Source organism: Erythrolamprus reginae, chromosome 4 (assembly GCF_031021105.1).
Source record: "Erythrolamprus reginae isolate rEryReg1 chromosome 4, rEryReg1.hap1, whole genome shotgun sequence".
NCBI classification, from domain to species: Eukaryota; Metazoa; Chordata; class Lepidosauria; order Squamata; family Dipsadidae; genus Erythrolamprus; species Erythrolamprus reginae.
In genome coordinates, this window is record NC_091953.1 from 66,682,437 (window position 1) to 66,700,536 (window position 18,100).

The window sequence follows — 18,100 nt, forward strand, 5'->3', positions numbered from 1 at the left end:
AGAACTCTCACATAAATTAAGGATTGCCAAACAAAAGTACTTTGAATTTGCAAACAAACCTGGGCGATGGTTAGCCTCAAAACTCGCTCACCAAAAAGCAGATAAAATTATAGAGGCATTATATGATCATACAGATGCTTTAAAAACAACACTCAGCGATAAAAAACAAATAATTAAATCTTTCCTTGAGGAATTATATAAAAAAGATGACGTAAATGAACAACTAATAAATAACTTATTCGAGAACTTAGAAAATACAGAAAAAATAAATAAGGAAGATCAGGATATTCTAAATGATAAAATAACATCAATGGAACTAACTAATGCAATTACAAAACAAAAAAATAATAAAACCCCGGGCACAGACGGTATACCTGCCGAATTTTACAAACAATTTCAAGAAATTCTGGAGCCTATAATGTTACCCCTTGTTAATGAAATTCTCGAGGGTTCAAAACTTCCTTCCTCCTGGAACGAGGTCTACATAACTTTAATACCTAAAGATACACAAAATAGAGCTTACATTCAAAATTATCGCCCAATATCCCTGCTTAACTCAGATTATAAAATCTTTGCATCCATCATAGCCGAAAGATTTAAACGAATATTAACTGTTAGAATACATACAGACCAAAATGGCTTCCTTCCGGCAAGAAACATAACAACAAACACAAGGATTATTTTGGACTCTTTAGAATACTACGATAAAAACATAGATAAACCAGTAGCATTCCTATTCGTAGATCTACAGAAAGCTTTTGATAGTTTATACTGGCAATTCTTTACAACACAAATAGCGTCAATGCAATTTGGTAATAAATTTACAGAACTCATTAAAACTATATACTCAATACAAACAGCCAAAATACTGATAAACAATGATATGACAGAAACAATAAATATAAAAAAAGGAGTGAGGCAGGGCTGTCCCTTAGCCCCCCTGATCTTTATCTTTGCACTAGAAGTTCTACTAAATAAAATAAGACACAACAAGGAAATCCAAGGATTAAAAATTAAAAATGAACACTATAAACTTCAAGCTTTTGCTGATGACATGGTGTTCATTGTACAAGACCCCTTAAAATCTGCACCTATCCTAATTAATGAAATAAATAAATTTGGAGAGATTTCTGGATTTATTTATTTATTAGTTGGACTTGTATGCCGCCCCTCTCCGAAGACTCGGGGCGGCTCACAACAAGTAAAAACAGTCACAACAATCCAATTAATTAAAATATTTAACGATTTAAGAAAAACCCCATGTAATAGCAAACACACACACAAGCATACCATGTATAAATTAACATGCCCAGGGGAGATGTTTAGTTTCCCCATGCCTGACGGCAAAGGTGAGTCTTAAGGAGTTTTCGGAAGGCAGGAAGAGTAGGGGCAGTTCTAATCTCCGGGGGGGAGTTGGTTCCAGAGAGCCGGCGCCGCCACAGAGAAGGCTCTTCCCCTGGGACCCGCCAACCAGCATTGTTTAGTTGACGGGACCCGGAGAAGGCCCACTCTGTGGGACCTAATCGGTCGCTGGGATTCGTGCGGCAGGAGGCGGTCTCGGAGATATTCTGGTCCGATGCCATGAAGGGCCTTAAAGGTCATAACCAACACTTTGAATTGTGACCGGAAATTGATCGGCAGCCAATGCAGACTGTGGAGTGATGGTGAAACATGGGCGTACCTAGGTAAGCCCATGACTGCTCTCGCAGCTGCATTCTGCACGATCTGAAGTTTCCGAACACTTTTCAAAGGTAGCCCCATGTAGAGAGCATTACAGTAGTCGAACCTCGAGGTGATGAGGGCATGAGTGACTGTGAACAATGAGTCCCGGTCCAGATAGGGCCACAACTGGTGCACCAGGCGAACCTGGGCAAACGCCCCCCTCGCCACAGCTGAGAGATGGTTTTCTAATGTGAGCTGTGGATCGAGGAGGACGCCCAAGTTGCGGACCCTCTCTGAGGGGGTCAATAATCCCCCCCCCCAGGGTAATGGACGGACAGATGGAATTGTCCTTGGGAGGCAAAACCCACAGCCACTCCGTCTTATCCGGGTTGAGTTTGAGTCTGTTGACACCCATCCAGGCCCCAACAGCCTCCAGGCACCGGCACATCACTTCCACCGCTTCGTTGACTGGGCATGGGGTGGAGATGTAAAGCTGGGTATCATCGGCATATTGATGATACCTCACCCCATGTCCTTGGATGATCTCACCCAGCGATTTCATGTAGATGTTAAATAGCAAGGGGGAGAGGACCGACCCCTGAGGCACCCCACAAGGGAGAGACCTCGGAGCCGACCTCTGACCCCCCACTAAGACCGACTGCGACCGGCCAGAGAGGTAGGAGGAGAACCACTGAAGAACAGTGCCTCCCACCCCCAGCCCCTCCAACCGGCGCAGAAGGATACCATGGTCGATGGTATCGAAAGCCGCTGAGAGATCGAGGAGCACCAGGACAGAGGATAAACCCCTGTCCCGGGCCCGCCAGAGATCATCCATCAACGCGAGCAAAGCGGTTTCCGTGCTGTAACCGGGCCTGAAACCCGACTGCTGGGGACCTAGATAATCAGCTTCTTCCAAGGACCGCTGGAGCTGGAGTGCCACCACCTTCTCGACAACCTTCCCCATAAAGGGAAGGTTGGAGACTGGACGATAGTTGTTAAGTATGGCTGGGTCCAGGGAGGGCTTCTTGAGGAGGAGGCGCACAAGCGCTTCTTTATAGAGTGATGAAAAAACTCCCCTCCCCAAGGAAGCGTTGGTAATCTCCTGGGCCCAGCTCCGTGTCACCTCCCTGCTGGCCGAGACCAACCAGGAGGGACACGGATCCAGTAAGCAGGTGGCAGAACTCACAGCTCCGATGGCCTTGTCCACTTCATCAGGTGTCACCAGATCAAACTCTTCCCAGACAGGTGGACAAGTACGTGCCCCAGTCACCTCGACTGACTCGTTGTCAGTCGACTCTGTTTTAAAATTGGAGTCGAGGTCGGCCCGGATCTGAGCGACTTTATCAGCGAAAAACGTGTTAAACTCCTCGGCACTACTCTGCAAGGGCTCCCCAACTCCCCCCTGATTAAGAAGGGAGCGGGTCACCCTAAACAGAGCAGCCGGGCGGGATTCCGGCGGAAGGCGTGCCCCTCTCCCCGGCATCTTTTTGCCTGGGAGGGAAGGTGAAATGCCGCTCGTAGCAGCTGCTACGAGCGGCATTTCACTTTCTCTCCCAGGCAAAAAGTTGCCGGCATTCTGGCATGATGGGGCCGGACTTCCCAGGCGGAAGGCGTGCCCCTCTCCCCGGCATTTTTTTGCCTGGGAGGGAAGGTGAAATGCCGCTCGTAGCAGCTGCTACGAGCGTCATTTTACTTTCTCTCCCAGGCAAAAAGTTACCGGCATTCTGGGATGATGGGGCCGGACTTCCCAGGCGGAAGGCGTGCCCCTCTCCCCGGCATCTTTTTGCCTGGGAGGGAAGGTGAAATGCCGCTCGTAGCAGCTGCTACGAGCGGCATTTCACTTTCTCTCCCAGGCAAAAAGATGCCGGCATTCTGGGATGATGGGGCCGGACTTCCCAGGCGGAAGGCGTGCCCCTCTCCCCGGCATCTTTTTGCCTGGGAGGGAAGGTGAAATGCCGCTCGTAGCAGCTGCTACGAGCAGCATTTCACTTTCTCTCCCAGGCAAAAAGTTGCCGGCATTCTGGGATGATGGGGCCGGACTTCCCAGGCGGAAGGCGTGCCCCTCTCCCCGGCATCTTTTTGCCTGGGAGGGAAGGTGAAATGCCGCTCGTAGCAGCTGCTAGAGCCGCCGGCATTTCACCTTCCCTCCCAGGCAAAAAGAAGCCGCGCTGCTGCTCCAGTCGCCCGGTCCTCTCCTGCCTCCCGCGCTGATGTTCCCCACTGCGTCGGGGGCCGCCAACCCCGAATCGGACGCACCCTCGCCGCTACCGCTGCCGCCGCGCCCACTGCCCGCCCCATTCTCGCTGGAGGTCTAGCCGGAGCCGGAGCCAGGTCCGCTCGGCCACACCTGCTCGCCCGCCGCCCAGCCGCCCAGGATGCTGACCTGCTACCTCGCGGCGCGCCCGCCGCCGGCCCGATCCTGCGCCTCCTGCTTCCCCCCCCAGCCAAAAATACAAAGGCGGTCTGCCGCTCCCGCGGAGCAATGGGAAGCTGAAGCCGCCGGTGGTTTCAGCCTCCCTTTGCTCTACGCTGCTCCGCCCTGCCTGTCTTTGTGTTTTTGGCTGGGGAGGGGAGCAGGAGGACCTTCCTGACTCCCTCCCCCCAGCACTTCACCCAGGACAACAGGCAGGGCGAAGCAGCGTGGGGCAAAGGGAGGCTCCAGCCTCCTTTGGTGGTGGCGGACGGCTTCCCGGTTTCTGAGTTTTGGGCTTGCACGCATTAATTGCTTTTCCATTGATTCCTATGGGAAACAATGTTTCATCTTACGAACTTTTCACCTTACGAACCTCCTCCCGGCACCAATTAAGTTCGTATCTTGAGGTACCACTGTATACCCGACTGCATTAACCCCTGATAAAATTATAACATATGACCAACTACTAAACGAAAATAATGAACTAATCCCTAAGCAAAAACTCATGGAAAAAGGTATTAAAGTAGATTGGTTACACTACCTACAAATAAAATCAAAATATAATGAAGATAAGAACAAATCAGACTTCCAAAAAAATAACCCCCTCGATAAAATAATTTTTGGTCCACAAAAAAAGCAAATATCAAATATATACAATATCCTCCTTCAACACGATACTGTTGAAGAAATAGTTAAAGGAACTATGATAGCGTGGTCACAAAACTTTGGGTACACAATTTATTTAAACGAATGGGAAAAAATTTGGACTGCTAACTATAAACTAACGATGGCAACCTCATGTAAGGAAAACCATTATAAAATGTTCTACAGATGGCACTTGCCACCTGCTAGACTTGCAAAAATGTATCCAAATCTATCACCATTATGTTGGAAATGCAGGGAAAAACCAGGTACATATTACCACATCTGGTGGACATGTGAAACCACCCAAAAATATTGGGAAAAAATTAAAACTATACTAGAACAAATTACTTCTCAGACTATCCATGCGAAACCCGAACTATTTCTACTAGGAATCACAAGACAAAATTTTAGTAAAGAAAACAGATATATTATAATCCATATTATTACAGCCGCACGGATTTTATATGCACAATTTTGGAAGCAAGAAAAAAAACCAACTACCCTATCACTCTTGATTAAAATAATGGAATGCGCAGAAATGTCCAAACTAACAATGGAACTGCAAAACAAGGATGAGACAGATTTCTACAAAGCTTGGGATAAATGGTACCTCTGGTTAAAAAAAAGGAATTATCTAAAAATTATTCATCAAGAAAAATATCCAACAAAAACAACTTGAAAAAATAGCAATTTACATCACAAATCATAACATCAAATTGAAACAAGAAACTGTAAACATCGATCGACACGAACTCCAACTTTACAAAGAAAATAAACCCCTAAATCAATTATACATATTGGCACTAAAAACTACATACAAAACATATAGATAAAGCCTTAGGGTAAAACACACCAACTACGAGCTCAAACTACAGGCCGCAAATCATGAAAGACCCAGCTCTAACGCTGGTTTTCGCTTCTCTATCCCCCCCTCCTTCTTTTCCCTATCCCCCTTCCTTCTATATCTACTTCCCTCCCTTCAGAACCCCCTTCTCCCACTCCCCAATTACTACATAAGTAGAGTGTAAATGTTAAAATGTACAATATGTATATCTCTTTTGTCTTTCTGTATTTGGTTTTTATTGTATATATTTAATAAATTTATTTAAAAAAAAAAAAAAGACTTATGGATTTCAGCTCCCAGAATTCCTCCACCAATCATGCTAGCTCAGGAATGGGAGTTGAAGTCCACAAGCCTTAAACTTGCCACGTTTGAAGACCCTTGCACTCCTAACACCTAACTCAGGGGTCTTCAAAGTTGGAAGTCAGTCTTCAAACCATCCCTCATACCCTCCCAGGGAGATCAGTGTGCCTTCTTCCTTTTCCCAGTCTGTCATGCAGGCATGCCGAGATGAGTCACTGGTTAGTTGGTGGCAGCAGATCGGTTGGCTCTCTCCTCCGCAGACTTACTGGTAGCGGCCAGCAGGCTGCCACCAACTAACTGGCGACTCATCTCAGCATGCATGCATGATGGACAGGGAAAAGGAAAAAGGTTTGCGGGATAGAAGAAGTCCTGACAGGGCTCCTGGTTGTCTGCGACTTTGCGACTCCTGTTCTGTAACACTTATTATTTTTTTAAAAAGTTTACAGTTGGATCTTTTCCCTCCTCTTCTTCTTTTGCCTTGTGTGCATGGAGTTTGCCTTCCTCTGCTTTGTGAACAGCCAATCCCACGTTTACGTGGCAGGCAGGCTGAAATCCCTTGCTTTACATTTGGGCATATTTCGGAACAGGCGAGATAAAGGTGTGGGGTTAGAATCTACTCGTAATGGTTTTTTTTTAATGGTTTACTGAATGACCCTGCAAACCATTTGCTTTCTTTAATAACAAAACAATTGGTTGATTAACCAGGATGGAGGAAGACAGAATAGGTATCATCCTACAAAGACATCCAACATCAGACTTGGATTCTATAATAATAATAATAATAATAATAATAATAATAATAATAATAATAATAATAAATAAATAAATAAATAAATAAATAATTTAAATGTTGAAATTCACTGGAGTTTTAACACTGAATGTTTCTGTTATTCAGAAAGTCTAAAGAAAATCCGAGTTCGGCAGCTGGTGGTGGCTAGCAATGGCAGCAGCAACTCCTCATAGGCTTTGAGCAGGAATGGCGGCGGCAGCAACAACTCTTTCTCCGCAGTGGCAGCCAGCTGCCAAACCGTGTGAAAAGCCGCTGCCCACTGCCTAACTTCTTCCCCCATGCAACATTCTGTGTATAATACGCACCCAGCTTTTTGAGATAAAAAGGTGCATCTTATATACCGAAAAATACAGTAATCATCCAAGTTGCCTCAGCGACTCTCGGAGAGAGGGCTACAAACCAGATGACTGCAAGGAATATAAATCCATTCTCTACCATTCACACAGAACTGAAGAACTTCTATGATAAGAAGCAAAATGTCTTCAAGGAAAAACAAAGAAAGTCTAGCTGCCTTTTGAAAAAGCATTACATTTAGCTCTTAAAAAACTATTATCTTCACCACTATAACTACCATCTCATCATATTAAACATCCAGCTCTAAAACTCTGCACAAAACCAACATTAGTATATATCTGCATCTCATACAAATATTGTAATACTGAAGCCAGTTATTACTGTATGAAATAGTTTAATATAAAGGAGAGGCCATATAACCATCAAGGTAGAAATCCATCTAGAGAAATTCAAATTAGAAGAGGACTGTCTAAAAGTAATTAATTAGATAGTTAAAGTTTGCAATAAAAATTAAAAATATAGTACAGTGGTACCTCGTGATACGAACCCCTCGCCATCCGAACAATCCAAGATATGAACCCGGGGTTCGGAAATTTTTTGTCTCTTCTTCCGAACTTTTTCCGTCTTACGAACCTGCCACCTGAACGCCGAACCCGGAAGTTCGGCAAAAGTTCGGGTTCGGGTGGCCGCTGAGAAGCCCCGCCGCCCAGCTGTCGCTTTTTGAAGCAGGTGTCCTCCCGAACCCGAACGCCAAGCCCAAACTTTTGCCAAACTTCCTGGTTCGACATTTGGGAGGCCGCCGAGAAGCCCCGCCGCCCGGCTGTCACCTTTTGAAACAGCTGGGGGGCTTCTCAGCGTTCTGCCGAACCCGGAAGTTCGGCAAAAGTTCGGGTTTGGCGTTCGGGTTCGTGCTCTACAACTCTTCAAAATCAGAATCTATTCTTTTAAAGCAGTGTTTCCCAACCGGTGTGCTGCGGCACACTAGTTTGCTGCGAGACACGGTCAGGTGTGCCGCGAAGCGCCTAGGGAAGCTCCAGCTGGGCGGGGCGCTGCCGGTGCCGACCTGGAGCTCCCGCTCGCAGCTGTCCCCCAGCTCCTGCTCGATGCTGCGGTTTTCGGCGCTCTCCTGCTGGGCCCCAAAGAAGGAAGGCAGGAAGAAGGAGAGCTTCATTCTTCGTGCCTTTTTCCCACCTTCCTTCTTTGGGGCCCAGCAGGAGAGTGCCAGAAACCGCGGCATCAGGCAGGAGCCGGGGGACAGCTGCGAGTGGGAGCCCCAGGACGGAGGCACCGGCAGCGCCCCGCCCAGCTGGAGCTTCCCTGGCGTCGGCAGCAAGTGTCCTTTGTGGCTCGGCGGGAGGGCACTGGCGGTGGGAGTGGGGGGGTGGCTGCAGCGGCCGCAGACAGTCGCGGGGAGATGGCGGCGGCAAGAGGGAGCTCCAGGCGGCGGCGAGAGGGAGATCTCTCTCTCTCTCTCAGCTGACTGCAAGCGGGAGCCCTGGCGGTGGCGGTTGGACGTGCTGCTGGACGTCGTACATGCTGGCGCTGTGGGCCTGGCATATACGGTGTCCAGCAGCACGTCCAGCTGCCGCCGTCAGGGCTCCCGCTTGCAGTCAGCTGAGAGAGGGAGAGAAAGAAAGAGACACATATAAGAGAGGCAGAGAGAGAAAGAGAGACATAGCAAGAGAGGCAGAAAAAGAGAGATAGAGAAAGAGAGACATAGCAAGAGAGGCAGAGAGAGAGAAAAAGAAAGAGACATAGCAAGAGAAAATGAGACTTAGCAAGAGAGGCAGAGAGGGAGAGAAAGAGAAAGAAAGAGACAGAGAGAGAGAAAGAGAGAGAAAGAAAGAGAGATAGCAAGAGAGGCAAAGAGAAAGAGACATATAGCAAGAGACAGTGAAAGAGAGAGAGAGAGAGCAAGAAAGAGAGAAAAAAGCAAGAAAGAGATAGCAAGAGAGAGAGAGCAAGGGAGAGAGAAAGACATAGAGGAAGGGAAGGAGGGAGGGAGAAAGAGAGCAAAAAAGAGAGGAAGAAAGAAAGAGGGATGGAGAGAGAGAAAGAAGGGAAGGAAGGAAAAGAGAGAAAGAGGGAGAAATAGAGCGAAAGGGAGGAAGAGAGGGGTTTTTTGTCCAAACTTTTCTTTAGCCCCCCCCCCCCGCCCCCCTTTCAATGTTCCCCAGGATTTTGAAAATATGAATAATGTGCCGCGGCTCAAAAAAGGTTGGGAAACACTGTTTTAAAGAAAGGAGGTTAAGATGTAAGCAATTTCTTCTACTGTGGGTTCCACAATCAAAACAGAGGAATCAACAGTATAAGCAGGACAAAGACAAAGCATTTCATCTGCACAAAATGAATAAAGAAGGTCTGGTCTAAGATCATATTCTTAGATCAATTCTTTTCTTTCATGGCAATATCCTATGGCAAGAAAAGTAATATTATATTAAAATATTGAGACATCAGTTTATTTCAATCAGATTGTTAAAGGTTCTTTAGAAAATTCCAGTAAAAGTTACTGGAGTGAAAAAAAGTTTCTAGACTGCTCTAATTTTGACTCTGTACTTTTCTTCAACTTTTTATTCACCTGCTTGTCTTTATAATTCTTTATGTCAGTCCCCACTCAAACGTGGACTCCAGGAAGGACATCTTCATGACGTCAAAGTTCCGCCCATGGAATTAACTATTGGGATTCCCCACCTCCGTTTGAGCCCCCCGACCGGCCTGACAGCTCCGCGGCTCTTTTGAAAAGCTGACAGCCGGGCGGCGGGGCTTCTCAGCGTCCTCCTGAACCCAAATGCCGACCCCGAACTTTTGCCGAACTTCCGGGTTCGGTGTTCAGGAGAATGCCAAGAAGCCCCCCGGCTGTTTCAAAAGGCGACAGCCGGGCTTCTCGGCGGCCTCCTGAATGCCAAACCCGGAAGTTCGGCAAAAGTTCGGGTTTGGCATTCCCAATCCGAACCCGAACTTTTGCTGAACTTCCGGGTGCAGCATTGGGAGAACGCTGAGAAGCGCCCGGCTGTTTCAAAAGGTGACAGCTGGGCGGCGGTGTTTTTTTGCGTTTTTTTTCTTGCACGCATTAATTCATTTTACATTGTTTCCTATGAACTTTTCGCCTTACGAACCTCCTCCGGGAACCAATTAAGTTTGTAAGACGAGGGGGGAGCGAATGTTGATTTTGTAGGTGACAAAAGACTATCCACATGGCTTCTTATATCCTATTTGTTGAGGGATATTGAGAAGCCTGAATAGTCGAAATTACCCTCCCATAGAAATGGCCCCTCCTCGGAATCTTCTTTTCAAGTACTAGATGGCCAACTGGAGCCACTGAGGCTCCGGATGGTTCCTTGCCCTCTGGCTGAGGGAGATCCTGTCTGAGGGTAAGCTCCAGGGGTGAGAGATGAATAGGTTCACCAGGTCCAAACCATGGACGCCTGGGCCAATGGGGTGCCAGAAGAAGTAATTTCTTCCAATCATGTCTTAATTTTTGTTCAATACTTTTTTGCTTCTTTGCATGTCTACCATATATGATAGAAGAATCCAGGTATTGGATGACTTTTCCAACATTTCTCTGATTTATCCTTAAACATTCTTGCCTATCTCACCAATGGTAAATACCATCTGTAAAACATATTTTACAGATTCTCTTTATATGCAGTTCACATTGTTAATTTATAATTTCTATCCCACAACTTTTTCCATTTAGCCAATTCTATCGTTTGAGCAAAATGTTTTGCCCATGTTATCATTGTTGTTTTTACTTATTCTTCTTCCAATTTTGTCCAGTCGCATAATTACAGTAATACCTCATGATACCAACTTAATTGGTGCAAGGAGGAGGTTCGTAAGACGAAACATTGTTTCCCATAGGAAACAATGTAAAGTCAATTAATCCGTGCAACCAAAAAAACCCCCGCAAAGAAAAGGCTTTCGGCGACTGCTGGGAAGCCACACGGCTGTTTTAAAAGGTGACAGCCGGCCTGGGGGGCTTCCTAGCACCCCCCCGAACCCGGGTTCGGGGGGTGCTGGGAAGCCCCCCAGGCCGGCTGCAACCTTTTAAAACAGCTGCGCGGCTTCCCAGCTGTCTCCGAACGCCGAACGCGGAAGTTCGGCTTTGGTGTTCGGCTTCAGGAGACAGCTGGGAAGCGGCGCGGCTGTTTTAAAAGGTCGCAGCCGGCCTGGGGGGCTTCCCAGCACCCCCCCTGAGCCCCACAAAGAAACAGCTTTCGGCGACTGCTGGGAAGCCGCGCGGCTGTTTTAAAAGGTGACAGCCGGCCTGGGGGGCTTCCCAGCACCCCCCCGAACCCGAGTTCGGGAGGCTTCTGGGAAGCCCCGCCACCCGGCTGTCACCTTTTAAAACAGTCACGCGGCTTCCCAGCAGTCTCCGAACGCCAGTTCGTAACTCGAAAAAAGTTCGTAAGAAGAGGCAAAATTTTTCTGAACCCCGGGTTCGTATCACGAGTTGTTCGTAAGACGAGGGGTTCGTATCTTGAGGTACCACTGTATAAGTTTTTAAAATTAATCTTTCTTCTGTTCCTGTTTTTGATTTTATCTAATTCTGTTAATTCTGTATAACAACCCTGTTTTGCTTAGCATATTTTTTATATCCAGATTGTATCTATCTATCTATCCATCCATCCATCCATCCATCCATCCATCCATCCATCCATCCATCCATCCATCCATCCATCCATCCATCCATCCATCCACATACATACTATTTTATATTAATCCCTTATTCCCTCCCTTAATTCTCCTTTGGTTTATGTCACCTTCCGAAACAGCTGGGGCGCTTCTCGGCGTTCTCCTGAACACCGAACCCGGAGGTTTGGCAAAAGTTCGGGTTTGGGACAATGCCGAGAAGCGCCACTGCCCAGCTGTCACCTTTGCAGAAGAGCCGTGGAGCTGTCAGCCGGTCGGGCGGCTCAAATGGAGGTGGGGAATCCCAATAGGGAATTCCAGGGGCAGAGCTTTGACGTCATGGAGACGTCCTTCCTGGCTGGCCGAAATGTGGATTCCAGGAAGGACGTCTTCGTGACGTCAAAGCTCCGCCCCTGGAATTTCCTATTGGGATTCCCCACCTCTGTTTGAGCCTCTCGACCAGCTGACAGCTCCACGGCTCTTCTGCGAAGGTGACAGCCAGGCGGCAGTGCTTCTCGGCATTGTCCCGAACGTGAACGCCAAACCCAAACTTTTGCCAAACTTCCGGGTTCGGCGTTCAGGAGAACGCTGAGAAACCCCTGGCTGTTTCGGAAGGTGACAGCCAGGCGGCGGCGCTTCTCGGCGTTCTCCCGAACCCAAACCTTTTCCGAACTTTTCGGGTTCGGGAGAATGTCGAGAAGCGCCCAGCTGTTTCAGAAGGTGACAGCCGGGCTGCGATTTTTTTTGGGGGGGGGGCTTGCACACATTAATCAGTTTTCCATTGGTTCTTATGGGAAACATTGTTTCGTTTTACGAACTTTTCACCTTACGAACCTCCTCCCAGAACCAATTAAGTTCGTAAGACAAGGTATCACTGTATATGAGACAATTGTTCATTCAAAGAAAATAAATCCATATTTGAAATATGATATACTCAGGAGCAAGTGCAATAACCAATAAATCTATTGTTATTAAAATTTTAAATGCTTACCTTAAAACTAGACTCAAAATCTGTCTTTACTTTGAACATAAGCCCAAGTCGTAAATGAATTTCCTTGGCGCGGCAAAAACTGGGATCCACGTAAAGCACTTCCCGAAATGCTTTAATTGCCCTGGGAAAACAAAAAGGGATACTGAAATGTTCTGTATTAATAAAAATTCTCAAAAGAAAAGTTCCCAGGAAAAATGAATATATTAAATGAATAGACCCAGTATGGTATAGCGATTAAAACATCAGAGTAGAAACCAAGAGAGAACGAGTTCTAGTTCTGCACCAGGCAAGAAGCCAGTTGGGTAACCTTGAGCAGTCATTCTGTGTCAACCCTTGAACAAGACAAAAATCTTACTAGGAAAATTGCAGAGACTAGTTGCCAGGAGTCACAATTGATCATAAGTAAATAAATAAATTCCTTTTAGATACAGGGGCTCCCAATCCCCAGGATGTTACCCACTGGGAATTGGGCCATGCAAGTGGCTGGTGAATGCATGAAGTTTCATTTGCACAAACAGGTCCCTCTACTGACCCTGACAGTCCTCAGAGCCAGAAAGGTTGGGGACCACTGCTTTAATAACTAAATAGTGAATGTATAGTTTCAAGTAATGGTTTTTCGGAGTATTAGACGCACAGGACTATAAGACGCACCTAGATTTTAGAGGTGGAAAACAAGAGAAAAAGTATTCTGAACCAAATGAGGTAGTAATATATTATTTAATAAAATACCAGTGTAGCAGAATAGTTTTTACAAACATGTATACTTTTTACAGCCATGTACACTTTTTATAAACTTCAAACTTGACAGCTTTAAGACGTGTGGACTTCAACTCCCAGAATTCCTCCTCAAGTCATGCTAGCTCAGGAATGGGAGTTGAAGTCCACAAGTCTTAAACTTGCCAAGTTTGAATACCCTTGCACCCCTAATCCCTAACCCAGGGGTCTTCAAACTTGACAGTATTAATACTAGAGGACTTCAACTCCCATAATCTCCTCCAGTCATGCTAGATGGTGTAATTAGAAAGCAAAAACAACCCCATTTTTGTGCAAAAATTGGGTGGGCAAAGGGTCTAGGAAGCCTGCAGGAAGCTCCTGGTGCTTGGGGATGCCAAAAATGTCCCCAGTTTTGTGAAAAATGAGCCATTTTTCATGCATTTTTTCACAAAAATGGAGACATTTTTGACTTCTCCCAGTCCCCAGGAATTCTCTGTGGGCTCCCCAGACCCTTTGCCCATCCCATTTTGGAGGGGGGGGGACAGGCAAAAAAAGGCTCTTTTTTGCAAAAATGGGAATTTTTGCCATTCCTCAGCACCCAAGAGCTCTCTGCAGGTGGGAGGGGGGGCAGAGCTTCAGGACAGCAAAAATGGCTGCATTCGGTATACAGTGATCCCCCGTTTATTGCGTCCCCAACCATTGCGAACAGGGTACTTCGCTATTTTTCAACCCGGAAGTCAAAAATACCATCTACGCATGCGTGCCGGGCACGCATGCGTAGATGGCAGCGGCTTCCCTGGGTCTTTCCCCTCTTGCTGGCGTCAGCGAGGAGTTTCCCCACCGCCCACGCAAACTCCTCGCTGCCGCCCGCCCTTCGCCCGCCCACGCCGTTCATTCTCGCCGCTTTTGAGCTGAGTCCGGGAGCGAATTCGCTCCCGGACTCAGCTCAAAAGCGCCGATAGCAAGCGGCAAGGAACGGCTTGTCTCGGCGCTTTCGAGCTGACCGGACTCAGCTCGAAAGCGCCGAGACAAGCCGTTCCTTGCCGCTTGCTATCGGCGGTTTTGAGCTGAGTCCGGAAGCGAATTCGCTTCCGGACTCAGCTCAAAACCGCCGATAGCAAGCGGCAAGGAACGGCTTGTCTCGGCGCTTTCGAGCTGAGTCCGGTCAGCTCGAAAGCGCCGAGACAAGCCGTTCCTTGCCGCTTGCTATCGGCGGTTTTGAGCTGAGTCCGGAAGCGAATTCGCTCCCGGACTCAGCTCGAAAGCGCCGAGAGCCAGCGCCCCCCGGACCCCCAACCCGGGTTTGGGGGGCTGCTAGGAAGCCCTCCATGCCGGCGGCAAACAGCCGCCCCGCCCCCAATCTTCGGCTCCTCGCTAGCGCTGTGGGAGTAAAAACGCCATCTGCACATGCGCAGATGGTGTTTTTACTTCCGCAGCGCTACTTCGCGAAAACCCGCTCGTTGCGGGGGGTCCTGGAACGGAACCCTCGCAACGAGCGGGGGTCTACTGTATAAGATATTTCCACCCTCTTTTAGGGAGGAGAAGGGTGTGTCTTATACTCCAAACAATACGGTAGGTTTTAAAATTTGCTGAATTCTAAAATCAAATTGTACTAATAGATGTAACCAAATAAGTATCTATCAAATACATTAATCACCATCAAAAGCAGTTAAACACTAATACTTTATTACATCTACATTTCACAAAAATGTTCAAAACTGTAACTATAGCTGGTTAAAACAATTTTTTTTGCAAAAAACTGAAAAATTCAGTAAAACCTTTATAGCATCGGAAACTTTTGTAAACGTTTATAAACATTTTGTAAACATCTGTGAACTTTTGATTCACTACAACATAACATGTCAACAAGTTAAAAACAGTTTTCTGGTTCATATTCTTGCACCAACAATAAATAAGAACTCTTAAAGATTCAGTGACCTAAACAAACCTATAATTTCTATCACCTTTCATCACTAGCTATACAATTTCTTGTAGCCAGTACCTTCTTACCACAAAACTCAATGTAAGCTTGTTCCATCAATCTCCAGGTGCTATTTAGATTACACCTGTTAGATTTCCTAATCATTTGTCATTCTGGTAAACTGAAAATAAGGCAAACTGTAATTGAATAATTTCTGGAAACCTTACATTTGGAACATAATTAGTTCTTTTTAAAAAGCAAGAGCATCTAAGTTTCTCTATTATAACTGACAGTACATTTGACTTAATTTCTGTCTTAATATTCCTCAGCCTTAACAAATGAATTTTTTTCTACTTTAAATTGGCTGAATGATGTAATTAAATTTATATTACTTTTATATTAATTCTATATTTGATTTGATTTAGTTACATTTATATGCCTCCCATCTCCTCACGGACTCGGGGCGGCTAACAACAATAAAATGCGATACAAAAAGTTAAACCCCATAACAAAAACATTCATGTTACAATCATACAACAGTCAGGCTAGAGCAAGATGTTAATGCTCAAGGGTCTTTCCAGGCCTGTTGGCAGTGCCGTGTTTTTAGAGAATGGGGGTAGTGGGAATCTCCAGAGGAAGCAGGTTCCAGAGTGCCAGAACCACCACAGAGAAGGCCTTCCTTTGTGGTCCCACCAGTGGGCATTGTTTGACTGAGGGGACCCGGAGGAGGCCAACTCTGTGGGATCTGATTGGTCGCTGGGATGTGTGAGGCAGAAGGCGATCCCGTAAGTAATCTGGTCCTAAGCCATATAGTGCTTTATAGGTAATACAGTGGAACCTCAAGATACGAACCTAATTGGTTCCAGGGGGAGGTTCGTAACACGAAAGGTCCGTAAGACGAAACATTGTTTCCCATAGGAAACAATGTAAAGTCAATTAATCCGTGCAACCAAAAAAAAACAAAAACAAAACCGCTGCCGCCCTGCTGTGACCTTTTAAAACAGCCCCGCGGCTTCCCAGCCGGGCTGGGGGGCTTCCCGGCAACCCCCCCAGCCCGGCTGTGACCTTTTAAAACGGCCGCGCGGCTTCCCAGCCATCTCCCGAAGCCAAATGCCAAACCCAAACTTCCGGGTTCGCCGTTCGGAGGCTCCTGGGAAATAGGAAGCAGTGGGGCCAATTGAAATTCTCCCATCTGCAGCGTCATCGGTCTCCAGGCAGAGTCTCTCTCAATTTCGGCCGAGGGAGAGTCTGCCCGGAGACCGATGACGCTGCAGATGGGAGAATTTCAATTGGCCCCACTCCTTCCTGATTCCCAGGAGCCTCCGAACGGCGAACCCGGAAGTTTGGGTTTGGCGTTTGGCTTCGGGAGATGGCTGGGAAGCCGCGCGGCCGTTTTAAAAGGTCACAGCCGGGCTGGGGGGGTTGCTGGGAAGACCCCCAGCCCGGCTGTCACCTTTTAAAACAGCTGGTAGTCCTCCTTCTGGCCTCCCTTGCCTGGCCCCGCCCTGCCTCACCCCTCCCCTCCTGAGGTCCTTCCCGCCCCCCTCCAAGGAAGATTCTGTGAATCCCTTTGGATCAGGCAGTGGGATTCCCCGCCGGTTCCTTCTCTGCGCCAAGGGAAGGGATCATGGAAAGGCTGCTGAGCCCAGAATGGGGCTTCCTAGAAGTTAGGAATTAGCAACCTCCAGGAAGGAGTGGGGCCAATTGAAATTCTCCCATCTGCAGCGTCATCGGTCTCCGGGCAGACTCTCCCTCGGGCGAAATTGAGGGAGAGTCTGCCCGGAGACTGATGACGCTGCAGATAGGAGAATTTCAATTGGCCCCACTCCTTCCTATTTCCCAGGAGCCTCCGAACGCGTTCGTAACTTGAAAAAAGTTCGTAGGAAGAGGCAATTTTTTTCTGAACCCCGGGTTCGTATCACGAGTTGTTCGTAAGACGAGGGGTTCGTATCTTGAGGTACCACTGTAATCAACACCTTGAATTGTACTCGGAGATCAAACGGAACCCAGTGCGGATCGTGGAGTGTTGGAATAACATGGGTGTATCTAGGTACACAAATGAAGGCTCACACAGCTGCATTCTGGACTAATTGAAGTCTCCGAATGTTTTTCAAGGGTAGCATCATGTGGAGCGCATTGCAATAATCTAGGCTCAATGTGATGAGGGCATGAGTGACTGTGAGTAGTGACTCTGTCCTAAGTGGGGCACAACTGGCACACAAGTCGAACTTGTGCGAAAGCCCCCCTAGCCACAGCTGAGAGATGTTGCTCTAGCCTCAGCTGTGGATCTAGGGGGACTCCCAAGTTGCGGACCGTCTCTCAGGGAGACAGATTTTCTCCTCCCATGAACAGACAAGTGGAAAAGTCCTTAGGATGCAGAACTCACATCCACTCAGGTTTTGTCAGGATTGAGCTTGGCATCCATCCAGATCCTTACAGATTCTAGGCACTGGCACATCACTTCCACTGCCTCACTGAATTGACACAGGGGTGGAGATGTACAGCTGTATATCATCAGCGTACTGATGGAAACTCAACCCATGTCATCGGATGATATTACCCAGCGGTTTCATGTAGATGTTAAACGGTGGGGGGGGGGGGGGACTGACCCCTGAAGCACCTCACAAGGAGGGGCCTAGGAGTCAACTTCTGCCTCCCTGCCAATACTGACTGCAACTGACCAGAGAGGTAGGAGGAGAACCACCATAGAACAGTGCCTCCCACTCCCAACCCCTCCAGTCAGTGCAAAAGGATACCATGGTAAATGGTATCGAAAGCCACTGAGAGATCAAGAAGCACTAGCATAGAGGAATATCCATCAGAGATCATCCATCAGTACGACCAAACCAATTTCCATGATGTAACTAGGCCTGAATTCGGACTGATATGGGTCT

The 18,100-nt window shown here is 47.3% G+C and overlaps 1 protein-coding gene across 4 annotated transcripts in view; it reads right to left on the minus strand.

Moving 5' to 3' along the window:
* Positions 1 to 18,100, minus strand: part of KDM6A (lysine demethylase 6A) — a 279,276-nt gene that overhangs the window by 134,381 nt on the left and 126,795 nt on the right. For all 4 annotated transcript variants that reach the window (XM_070750519.1, XM_070750522.1, XM_070750520.1 and 1 more), the window contains exon 6: positions 12,572 to 12,692. In XM_070750519.1, the coding sequence (XP_070606620.1) occupies positions 12,572 to 12,692 (121 nt within the window). The remainder of the gene's footprint in view (positions 1 to 12,571; positions 12,693 to 18,100) is intronic.